The 12703-nt window shown below is 43.2% G+C and overlaps 1 protein-coding gene and 1 long non-coding RNA gene across 2 annotated transcripts in view; both read right to left on the bottom strand.

The window, feature by feature from the left end:
• The window catches only part of ITSN1 (intersectin 1), a 224682-nt gene that overhangs the window by 68074 nt on the left and 143905 nt on the right, over nt 1-12703 (bottom strand). The window contains 2 exon segments of the mRNA XM_079101367.1: nt 9809-9930; nt 12206-12251. Coding sequence (XP_078957493.1) covers nt 9809-9930; nt 12206-12251 — 168 coding nt within the window.
• On the bottom strand, nt 3-5981 carry LOC306638180. The gene is made up of 3 exons (XR_013757401.1): nt 5702-5981; nt 3406-3563; nt 3-762 (listed from the first exon to the last, which is right to left on the bottom strand). It is a non-coding gene; the product is annotated as an uncharacterized lncRNA (long non-coding RNA).

Consider the following 12703-nt stretch of genomic DNA (forward strand, 5'->3'; position numbering starts at 1 on the left):
TTCTTCTGTGGCACTTGGCTTTGTGCCCTTTATATTTTGGTTCTATTTTAATTCTCGAATTGTCCTGGGCACCTGTCCATTTCCAATCTGATTTGGATTTCTACTGAAAGATTAAACACTGGAACAGAAATTTTGATGAGATTATTAACTGCATGGAAAATGGGAAATATGCTGTGCACTGGATTATGCTTGTTTCAGTTCCACTTTAGAGAACAGGATTTCATTAGCGTAACTTCATTAACTTCATTGTAATTACCATTTATTGTCCATCTATGTGCAAGCACTATGGGCTTACAAAGAGAAAAGAAAAAATCTCTGCCTCCCCAAATACTTCAAGATAAAGTATTTATTAACCATAAAGCACTATAAAAATGGATGATGTGATATGATTAGTAAGGAACTCACAGTTAATGGGGAAGAAAGAAATAAAAATGACTAAGTATATCTATCCCCTGGCAGAATGAAATATGCTATAAAGAAGTTCCAACTAGTCACTGTGGGAAGAGAGAGAAAAGAGGGCAGAAGTCTGCCTGAAGGCATCAGGGCCAGTTTCACAGAGGTGGAGGCATTTGAGCTGGGCCTTGAAGGATGAGGATTTTGGCAGCTAGGGCTGTGTAGGAAGGGCTCTCCAGGCTGAGGGCACAGCACAGGCAAAGGCCTTGAGGTGGCCCACTGCATACACTGCAAAGAGTCCGGGAAGAGGAGCACAATCCAGGGTTGTGTGTAGCCTGGGCTCATGGAGGGGTGTAGGAGGCGATGATGCTGGGAAAGGCAGGTAGGCACTCATTATCTTCTTTAAAAATATAGCATAAAACCATTTCAGTGTCTTAAAACATTTACTACAAACAAGACAATGCCAATTTTCAATCATCTATGTCAATGGACAAAGGATAATAGTCAAGGAGAGTTAGTTCAGAATTAATTTATGTTTGCCTTTGGAAGTTATTTTTAATTTCTGCATTGAGAGGGCTGGGGATGTAGCTCAGTGGTACAGCCCTTACCTGGAATGCACAAGGCCCTGGGTTCCATCCCCAGCACCACTAACCTACAACACGGTCATTTTTTCCATTTCTGCCCTTCAAAACCAAGAAGCTTTCTCTGGATTCCAAACACCCCAGGAACACATATTCATTACCTTCCATTCTTCCTCTCTTGCAGTGACCCCTCCTCCCCCTGCCTCACTGTTTCTAAGCCACGGCCCTTCGGCTCTATCAAATCCTTAGCCACTTCCACTGATTTCTCTACCAGGGCCACTTCCACTGTGTCTTCACAGTACTTCAGAACCTCTTCCATGAGAAGTTTCCCCTATGCTTGCCTTCTGAAACCTTTTCACATGGATCTCCAGTAAGCCCAGCCCCAGGAATTGGGACCCTACCACTTACTACTTCTTTGACAACTTGGCAACTGTTTTTTAATCTCTCTAAGCCTCAGTTTCCACATTTATACAATAGAGATGATACTCTCTTTAGAAGGTTGTTAAGAAAGCTCAGTAAGATCTATGCACAGTATTGCTGTGATAGCAATAACTGTCATAGCAGGTTATAGTACTGTTGTTATTCCTACTCTCAAATTGCAGTACTGCTAGAAAGAGCTGAAGCTATGTGCAAAGATCAAGATTCAGGATAAATCTACCCAGGAAGTTCTTTTATTATTATCATTTTTATTTTTACCTGGGCAATTATTTATTCTTTTTTGTCAGACTCCTAACCATCTATAGCTCTCAGGACTCCTCTGCATGAGATGGACACCATGTATCTGACCTGAGCTCCCTTCTCCACTGACCTCTCTTCACCCCCCTTACCCAGGAGAAAACGAATCCTGTCTTCTTTTTGTGCATTTAATGCTGGGCCCAGCTCACACCAAGTAGACTGTCTGACCCTTAACCTTTCAACCCCTTTCTCCACTGCTGACAGCTGGCTGCCTTGCCTTTCCAAAGCCCTCCCTGCATTCCGCCACCCGTCTACTCTTCACAAATCTGTGTGCTCTCTCACCACTCATTTCCTCTTTACCCCTGGTTTGTCTTTCTCTTTCTCAGATCATGGGGATGTTCAGTCAGCACATGGAATGGTCTCTTCTGTGCCCTGACCAAAGCCATCACCACCATAAGCAACCCTTTCCGTCCACCTGCCTGAGACAACTCCTTCCTCCCTACGGTTTCCCACTGTTGCCCACACCAAACCCTGCTCCTGCACCACTCCTTTGTCACTGTTACTGAGTCACCACTACTGAGCATAGGACACGTGCCAAATGCTGAGCTGAAAGAGATGCAAAGGAAAGTGGCACTATCCCACTCAATAGCTTCTTCCCTTCTTTCAGGTCACCTAACACACATGTTCTTGGGCATTTTCTATTTCTCCCCTATTCTCTCAACCTCCTTAGCACTGATTATGACTCTTCTATACATATATCTCTATCTCTCCCCACCATCTGTCCTTCACCCTCCAGATCCATGTTCCACTGGCCTGTTAGACATGACTACCTGGATATCTTGTTTTCACCAATAACATAACATATCTAAAAACCCAACTACAACTGATTTGTTCCTGTGCACCTCATTTTCCGTAAGCTGGATCTTTACCTGGGGTCCCTTTTCCTGCTGGCCCCCACAGGTGTGTGACTCATCCTTGTGGCTCCCCTCTGCAAATCTCTTGCTCTCTTCTGTCTCCACTGGCTCCTCCCAACTTGGTAAACGGGAACTCGGCTGAATCCAGACCTCCCTTGCTCTCCCCAGGTGTTATTACCTACTGGTCTTCTGTTCTAATGTTCTCACACACTACCTCTCCAATGAAGCTGCCCAGTATCTGCCTTCAAACTGGGTGTTTCCAGAGCAGAAATTGTCCATGAGTCAGTCCCTTGATGCCTACCAGATGGGCATCTGTTGTTTATTTTGACTGAATATTTACAGAAATTTCATTCCTTTAATTCCATTCCTTAGCTTTACTGTATTAAGTAAAAGAGGTATACTTAGAATAACTACCTTTATTCCTTTTGGAAATTATTTTTCTTAATAGGGCACTTTGGAGCTTCCCAATAACCTTGCCAATAAATATCCAGCAGTCTAGCCAAATGGATTAACCAAAATTTTCCTTATACACATCCTGATTCTTTGCCTTAAAGCCTCTCCTCATAACATTTCCTGTATGATATGCCTTCTCCTGTTTTTAGTAAGAGAGCCTTTACCCACTGGTCAAGATGCAACTCAAATGTCATAAATGAAACCTTTCTGATTAACCCAGGCAGTTTATCTCCACTGAACTCTGACTATTCACAGCATATCTTAGTCTCCTGAACCTGACCCAGGGAGCCAAGACAGCCCACACAAGTTTACTTCTCAGTGACATCACCAGCAAGCATTTGCTCTTGCCCATACTGCTAAGTGTTCACACCCTCACTGGTTGCCCTTACCTGTCCCAGTACAGGAGAGGGAGGAGCCAGTGGCTGTAGCTGGAGTAAAGGCTGATCTCTGCCTTAACTGGCCAGCACTGGGTACAGTTAGAGAAGGCTGGGCTGCCCAAGCATCCCAGTTATCTGTTTCTGCTTTCTCATTTGTGCTGGTGGGCCACCTGGAAGGAAGAGTATATTCCATAAATAGTAAGCACTTTCTAATGCATCAGCTTCCCACCCAGAATGACGTGTAAAAACAAAATACAAAAGAAAGATGGCACCCTCTGAGCCCATTACCACAAATCCTGTACTTTTTCTTTCTCGTGTGGGTAGTGGTGATCAACTCAGGGCCTGCACGCACACCAGGCACAGTCTTCAAAAGTTAAGAACAAGAAACAGGAACGAGGGCTGGGGTTGTGGCTTGGTGGTAGAACACTTGCCCAATAGGTGTGAGGTACTGGGTTCAATCCTCTGTACCACTAAAAATAAATAAATAATTTTAAAAAATTAATTTAAAAAACAAAAACAAACAAACAAACAACCAAAAAGAGCAGGAAAGAGTGCTGGGAGTAGGTGTGAGTCTGTGTTTCACACAATAACCCTCAAGCAAATTACTCTATTTTCTCTGAATTCTTGAATTTTCCTCATTGGAACAGTATTCTGCTGCCATTTGGGTCTATTGTGAGGGTCACCTGATGTGTTAGGGAAATACTCTGAAGCTCTAAAGCACTAGAAAAACATACATAATTACCATCATATACTTATAATAATGATTTTTATAATCATTTATAATAATGATGATAATCATTAATAACATAATAATGATAATCATTAACAACAATAGATGAATGAGAAGAAAGAAATTCAATGCCCCATATGAAAACACATCAGCCTGGCAGCCAGAGCTTCTCTGTCCCATCCATCCCACAGAACACATCGGCTATATGTCTAGACACCACAGTAACTCCAAGAGGTATCCTTAAAGTAGTCAGCTATCTTGGATCTTAGAACAGTTCTAATTTGTGTTATAATTTTAGATAAACACATCTGTGTGAATGCGATTAATGGAGTTTACTTTTAATCTTTACAACAACGAAATTTGAAAGTCAAAATAATTTCTTTGTTAGACTACACATTTGATTTTGGTTGGAAAACAAGACACTTGTAATTATGGCGGGAAATCCGCACCCACATTTACAAGGAAGAGGAGTCATGCTGATTTGATCCTCAGAAAAAACATGGTTAGTTTTCTATTTTAACCAAGGTTGGTTTAAAAAATCTGAACTTTTCCATCAAGATCAAAAGAAGGGCTGGGGAGATAGCTCAGTGGTAGTGTCTGTCTCGGAGAACAAGGCCCTGGGTTCAATCCCCAGCACCACAAAAAAAAGAAAAAAAAAAAAAAAAAGAAAAAGAAGATCAAACGGAGGAGGAGTTTGAACTGGGCCCATGCCATTGGAAGGCCATTGTTTTATAGCAGAGATTGAAATATAAGTATGAAAAAACTTGCTATTCCTTACATCGTTCCTTAACTCCTCCTGTACTTGGTCATTATTCTATTTTTCTCCATTGATCTTTCCAGAAAAAATATGCTGACTCCTTGCCTTCAATATATTTCTATCAAAAGATGATTAGATTTTTAAAAAATTTAAACACTTCTTACTCAAATCACTGTTACCAGCACACCAGTATGAAAACATTTTTTGACAACTATATATCTAGATCACATTCCTGCAAGTGGCGGTCTGGACAGTGGCTTCATCTATCTTTCAAACCTCTGTCTACATGCTCTTTGCTTAATGTCATTTCCTGATGACCCAAAGCATGCACCTTTTCACACCACCATACAATTGTACAAGACTAATGAAAGCAGAAAGTTCTGGAGGAAACAGCTTTTTATCGTATTCTAAGCCACATGACTGAATTCAATTCTGTTTCTGCCCAGCAAAAAAGTGCTATTTGCCTGCATGCAGGAAATGACTGGATATTTGCTGACTGACATGGGTGTCAACACAGATTCTTAGGAAGCTGCATTTCTCCATTTCTTGCCTAAGAATAAAAATACAGATAAATTACTGAACACAACATGATAATTGGCTTTATTTTGTATGAGGGTAAATCATTATCAGGCAATGGTATCATTTACTTCAGTAAAGAGACTGTCACCCCCATCTTGCCAGCAGACCAACCAGAAGAGGGAGTCATGCAAATGAGCAAGCTCCCTTATCAGGAGGAACAACCCAGGACTATAAAAACGCTTAGGGGAAAGAGAGTTACTAAACTGGGTTTTCAAAAACTGAAAAAGCATGTTTAATCTTACGTAGAGCTGAAGTCGGCCCAGTTGTTAGGGGTTGTAGCGGAATCGGAAGAGGTCACTGCCAAAGGAGCGTGGGTCTCACGCACAGCCAATTTGGGGGCAGGAGCAGATGTTGGATCAGTCACTGATTTGGCTGGAGCAGGAACCTCATTTTCTGGAATCTTCTCTGCATAGTTTGCAGGGAACCATCCCGTTTTTCCTTTTAATTCTCCTCCAAGCCATCCGGGCTCTCCAGTTTGGCTTTCATCCACCTACAGGGAAGTCACAATACTTAACTTAAATGGAACTAAATCAACCTCTGAAAAGAGGGCCTCTGTAAAGCACCAGAAGCTATCCGGGCATGGGAATCCATCACTTTACTGAGGGCTCCAAGGACCATTCAAAACTCTCTTTGAGTGAGGTGTTAGGAAACGAGAGGACTAAAAATATGCTGCCTGTAAAGAGCTGGTCACCTGCACAAGGAAACAACTACACAGGAAAGCTAAGTAATGATGCCAACGTCATCTGTGGAACACCAGGGTGGAGCTGATAGGGAGAAAGGAGAAAGGAGCAGTGCTCCTGGCTTGGATGATCGCAGAAAGCTTCTAGAGGAAGTGGGCTTTGGCCAACTCTTGAGGAATCAGAGAGGGGTCAACTCAAGAGGGAGGAATGTTAGGAGCCAAGGAAGCTGCTAGGCACAAAGGCTCAGGGTTTTGGTATTTTCAAACAAAGTGTCTAGAGAGTCTGGAATGGTCACTAAAGAGTATAAGGCTGCAAAGAGAAGAATGGGCACGCTGGCAAGCCTTTGCAGGCAGGCTGACAGGGAAGGACAATGGAAATCAAGGCGCCTTCAGCGCAGGAGAGAGACATGTAGATGGTAAGGCCAGCAGTGATGGTGTCACTGGTATGAGTAGGCCCTCTCCTCTTCCTGCCCAGAGCGAAAGCAGGCACATTACCAAGCAGAGTGGATTTCCAGGGCTCCACAGGTCAGATCACTCAGCCAGGAAGCTGTATCTGGCGAGTGCTTCTGGGCAGGGTTTTTATGGCTGCCCACCAGTGAGCTCCCAGGGAAGCTTCATCACTAGGTACACTCCAGGCTACCATGCCTTCTCTTCTGACGGACAGCATTTCTTTAGTCCAGAGGGAACAGTATGTCCAGCTTACCACAAGATGGATCTTCCCTACTCAGTCAGGGTTGGTCACGACAGTGAGCAGAGGACAGTGTGACTGGAGGCCTTCCTTCAAGTCCTCCTTCCTTCCTGAGCCACAAGCCTCCCATTCAGGTTGCTCTGGCCCCTGCTCTTCAGCACTGCTTGAGGTGCCCTTCACAGCCAGCACCTTGCAAGCAGACTTCCTCTTTCCCTCCCCCAGCTTGGCTTATCTGCATCCCAGAGTCCAGCTTAGGGCCAGATGAAAGGCAGTACATGTGCTAACCAGCCTGCAAGCATACCAGTGGACGCCAGAGGGTCACTGCATGCTCCTTCCTTGGGACAGTAGGGCTCTCATAAAAGGGATTCTAGAAGCTACTTGTTCACAAGTTGGGCAAGTTCTGAGTCATGCAGCAGGCCCCATGCTTGACTCTATAAAGGAAGACATCAAGCTCTATGTCCCTTACCACACATATCCTTTCTGTACAAAGGCCAGAGGGCTAATTGGGAAACTTTCCCTTTGGCAGGTCCCTAAGGGCTGCCCATGTGGGTGAGCCATGGAGGATGCCAACCTTCATACTGTGCTATGAAGCCAGGTACAGCCTAGGTAGCCAAGGTTGGTCTTCAGTTCTGGAGTGGGGTAGGTTGTGGGTAGGAGGGAAATACTTCCTGTTCAAGAATCAGCAGACTTATCTGTCAAATACAGTTTTCCCTCAGTATCTGGGAGGAGAAGAGTGTTCCAGGACCCCCTAAGATTCTAAAATCCAAGGATGCTCAAGCTCCTTATATACAATGACATATATTTGCATAAAACCTATGCACACAACCTCCTACATACTTTAAATCATCTCTAGATTACTTACAACATCGAATACAATGTAAATGCTACCCAAATAAGCTGTTATACTATACTGTTCAGAGAATAATGACAAGAAAAAAAAGTCCACTCATTTTCAATATAGATACAAATTTTTCTTAATTTCAGTGCATGGTTGGTTGAATCTGTGGATGTGAAACTCATGGCTACGGCTATGTAATTTTGCTATAAAACATTTTAAAAGCAACTTTTTATTTAGAAATAATATCAAACTTACAGAAAAGCAGCAAGAAGTATACAGAACACCCATATACTCTTTGATTCACCTGTTATTAACATTTCATCCCATCTGTTTTCATTAATTGCACACTCTCTCCCTCTCTCTGTATCCTTACCATTATAACTTCTTTTTCTGAACTACCTGATTACAATTTGCCCACCTCATGATTGGTTATCCCTAAATACTTAAATGGGTAATTACTAAAGATAGGACTAGTATCTCAGAGACCCATATCATGGTTTTCAATTTTAGTAAATTGGTATAGTAATTTTACCTAAGCCAGGTTCAGTGATGCCTTTCTACAACTGTAGTTACTCAGGAGGCTGAGGCAGTAGGATCAGAAGTTTAAGGCCAACCTAAGCAACTTAGTGAGACCCTGTCTCAAAAATAAAAGGGTTGGGATATAGCTCAGTGGTACAGTGCCCTGGGTTTCATCCCTGGTACCAAAAAGAAAATTTTACCTAATCTGCTGTCTGTATCCCAGTTCTGTCCATTATCCCAATAATATCCTTTAGCATGTTTTTGTCTCAAATGGGAACAAGTCCAGAGTCAGATATTGCCATCAGTGGTCACATTTCTTTTATCTCCTTTCTATGGGTTTCCTGTGCTGATGTCTTTGAAGAAAACAGTCTTTCCCTGCTCCCTTAACTGGACATCCCTTATTCTAAGATTATTTAATGCTTCCACATGATTAGACTCAGTTAATGCATTTCTAGTTACAATAATATGTGACACTATCTTTTTCAGGTAGCACTGCCCATTTGTCCTCACTGGTGAAGGTCATTTTGATCACTTGGTCAGAGTGGTATCTTAGTTTTCAATGATATAATTACTGTGCTTTCCCTTGCAAATTATATGTGGTCTCTCTGTGGGAGCCACTTGAAGACCATAAGCAATTTTCATCCTTACTAAAAAGTTCCCCTTAGGTTTGGGATCTAATGATGATTCTATTAATCTTTACCATGCTGATATGACAGCACCTCCCGCCTTTTTTAGTTGTTATGGACCTTTATTTCATTTATTTATTTATATGTGGTGCTGAGAACTGAGCCCAGTGCCTCACGCATGCTAGGCAGGTGCTCTACCACTGAGCTACAACCCTAGCCCCTAGAGTAACACTTTTAAAACTACTTTTTCCTCTGGAAATGATACTCAAATGAGATTCCGGGAATGGCAAAATTAATAACAACAACAATGATGTACAGATGCAGCTTTGCATAAAAAGGAATCTGCCACTGCAACGGGCTTCCTGACACCACTGACGAGATGCTCCACTTCAGGATACCAGGACCTCAAGGATGGTTGAGGCTCTACCTAGGCATCCACCATCCTACGACTCCTCACTGTCCCAACAGTGAATCTCGGGTGATCTGAACTTGGGAACTGAATGGATGAATTTTACTTCTTGATTTATTTTTGGGTTCGTTTGTTATTTCCACAAGGTCAGGGGGACGGGGACTCGATTTATTTTTGGTACCAGGGGTTGAACCCAGGGGCACTTAACCACTGAGTCACATCCCCAGCTTCTTTTGTGTTTTGTTTTCAGACAAAGTCTTGCTAAGTTGCTGAGGATGGTTTTGAACTTGAGATCCTCCTGCCTCAGCCTCTTGAGTTGCTGGAATTATTAGGTGGGTGGGGCGCTGGCCTGAAAGAATGAATTTGAAATGAATACCTAGCTTTCAGAATTCAGAGATAGCTACTGACTGTCTGAAGCTTAGGAACCAAACACTCAGATACAGTGGTATTTCTCACTATTCAAATGCAAGATTTAGGCAGTGATGGGTTCTTTGTACTCTGCATAAAATACTGCCGTTGTCCCCGCGCCCCCACCATTTTTGGCATATTCAAACAAACTAGAATTTTAAAAAAATAGGAAAAAAACTAACTTGCAGCTCTCCTTCCCACCATCCACCTGGGTTCTTTTTCCGAATCAAAATCAGCTGACCAGGGGCCAGGGTAAGCTGCTCAGGACCGGTGGCAGTATATGAAGCAATAACTTGAGCAATTTCTGAAAAACAATATCAAACATTGCAGCACAATGTTAAGAGTCAGGAGATGGAAACACTAAAGATGCAGCCACCTCCCAGAGTCTTGGATCGACATCATCAAAACCAGCATGTGGGGCTGGTTTTCTACAGCACCAGGCCCTTCCCCAGCTACAGGGCAAAGTGGTAGTCAAGGGCCTAGCTGATCCTCTGCGACTCCCGCACTGTCTCAGAACTTACCGTTCCTGCCACAAAGCCCACGCCTGCCCACAGCCCCTCCTTAGCTTCCCAGCTGCCTGGGACCAAGAGTTGGGACTCATTCACCCACCCTGCCCACCAGTGCTCAGTGAACAGAGCAACTCAAGAGAAGTGTTTGCTCTGCCAAGTAATATGGAAAGAGAAATTCTATTTTCCTCAAAAACCATCAGGAGCCTGGTAGCAACTCATTTCCATATTGTGGCGTTCAGACTCTCCCTCCCACCAAGATATTTTCCTTATGGCTCATATTTTTGGGGGTGATCCCTGAACTGGTATGAATCACGGCAATGCATGTTAGCTTCTTTTATGTCAAGTTAAAGGAGTAACCTGTTTTTTAGGAAGGGAATTTATGCAAAAACAATAATTCTGCACAGAGAAAAAATATAAACAGTTCTGTACATTTTCTGAATATTAGGAATCTCACAGAAAAAAATTCCAGCAGGACCAGACCAGGCACAGAAGAGCACATTTCTGCTGGCACCAAGGTCGAGCACAAAAGGACAGATGTCTGCTCTGATGATTCTGGCACATTTGCAGCCAGGATTTCCTGAACTTCTAGAAGGAAAACAGAAAAAACCACTCTATTCCTCTACTCTCACTCTCCATCACAATGGTTCCTGAAAGGACAGGACAGAGAGAAAGGAAGGAAAGAAGGAAAAAGAAATAAAGTAGAAAAAGATGGAAAGATAGGAGGCAAGCGCCCCCTACTCTGACAGGATCTCCCTCTTTTCCACTAACTCTGGGAAGGAAGAGGACCGCAACACTTCCGCCAGCCCCACCACCCTGTCTGCCCCTGCCTGCAATCCAAGGTGGGCCACCGCGACAGGAGCACCAGCATGTCATGGGATAGCCCTGGCCTGCCAGATGCTTCAGAGCTCAGGGAAGCCAGAAAGCCCAGAGCCAGCTTCAGACAGCTTGGCTCTGCCTGAGAGCTCTTGCCCAGAGACTACACAGGGACGAGGACTCTCCTGCCAAAGATAAGCTCTCCCACTCCAGAAGTTTTCAGTCTGGAGAAAGCCCCAGTTACTATCCTACCTGGCAACAGATGTTTCTGCTCCTCAAAGGACCTGGGCATATGAGTCAGCGATCTACCCTGACATTCTCTGCTGCCTCTCGTGTCCCTGAGCAGTCTGCTAGTTTCAGTGTGAAGTTTAAGTTCACCTGGGCATCATGTATGAAACACCTGCACCCTTTGGATAACAAACACTGAATATGAAGAAAGAAAGAATCACAATTAAGCAGAGATTGGTCAGATGGCTCAATATCCTGAGTCTGACTAGAAGCCCTAGGCACCCTGAAATGCACCCTTTCCTGGCTGAGTAAGCCCATCTGATGTGAGCAGCAGACAGACACACAAATTCCTCAGCACAACAATGACTGTTTCAACCTATAATTTCCCAAGGATATGATGACAAAAAAGCACAAATAACTTAGACCAGGAAGACGGGACACACAAACCATGTTTATTTCACATTGCTTTCTTCTGCTCTCCTTCATGCTACTATTTTTAGAACATGTGATTTTGTTTAAATAAACTAAAACTGAACACAGAGGTATGACTATAAACTTTGTACCTTCAATGTCTACCTGAGGAAACCACCCAATGGCTTCTAAATTAACAGGACCTACAATCTGAAAATATTTGCTATTTCTTTGATCTTTATGTCCTGGATTTAATGTGCTATCAGAAAAGAAAAGGGCTTCCAGAGCCTAACAAGAAGATGACTAAAAAGCAGTGGATCTCCAATTTTACAGTTCTGTGCCTGGCAATTTCCCACCACCTTGCCTGAGTTACTTTTTCATAACCCAAGAGAATGTTCTGTCTGGTGACATGCCTACTCCCCCTGTGTGAAGTAACAAACTTTATAACCATGGATATATTATTAATGGAGTCCAAAGGAAAGGGCCTATTCCAATCACTCTCATAAAAATTTATTTGTCTTCACTTTAGGCTGCTGGGTCTTAATGAACTAAAGATTGGAAGCAGCTATCAATTATATTCATAACAATAAAACATAAGCATTAGGGTGCATAACTTACCAGGTTTTTTTCCTAATTCCCTGTTTTTTCCAGCAGTTCCAGAGCCCTTAAAACAGAGCAAAAGGTCTCATTTGCACGCTGAGGAGTACTGATCATATAACTCAGAACACGATTAATGAAACGAACCCATTTGAGCCCCACGTGCCCTTTGCTTTCCAAGGAAAGCACTGTTTCACCTGACAGAAGCGTGTGCATCAGGAATACATGGGACAGAAGAAGTACCTTAAAATGTGTAGCTTTTACTCTCAAGAGAAGAAAGAGCAAAGTGTGTGGCACTATAAACCCCAGAGGGGTCAGGTATGGGCCAAGAGTGGCGCGGCCACATCTCCACCAGGGAAAATCCAACAGGAGGCCCTGTGCCCGGAGACTAGCCCCACACACTCAGCTGGTGCTGTTTTCAAATGGTTAATTAGGAAATATTTCACACACAAGAAGTTCAGAGACTATGAGCCTACCATCCGTATTTAATACATTAAAATACTTGTATTTTGCTACGTT

This window comes from Sciurus vulgaris (assembly GCF_902686455.1).
Source record: "Sciurus vulgaris genome assembly, chromosome: 10".
NCBI classification, from domain to species: domain Eukaryota; kingdom Metazoa; phylum Chordata; class Mammalia; order Rodentia; family Sciuridae; genus Sciurus; species Sciurus vulgaris.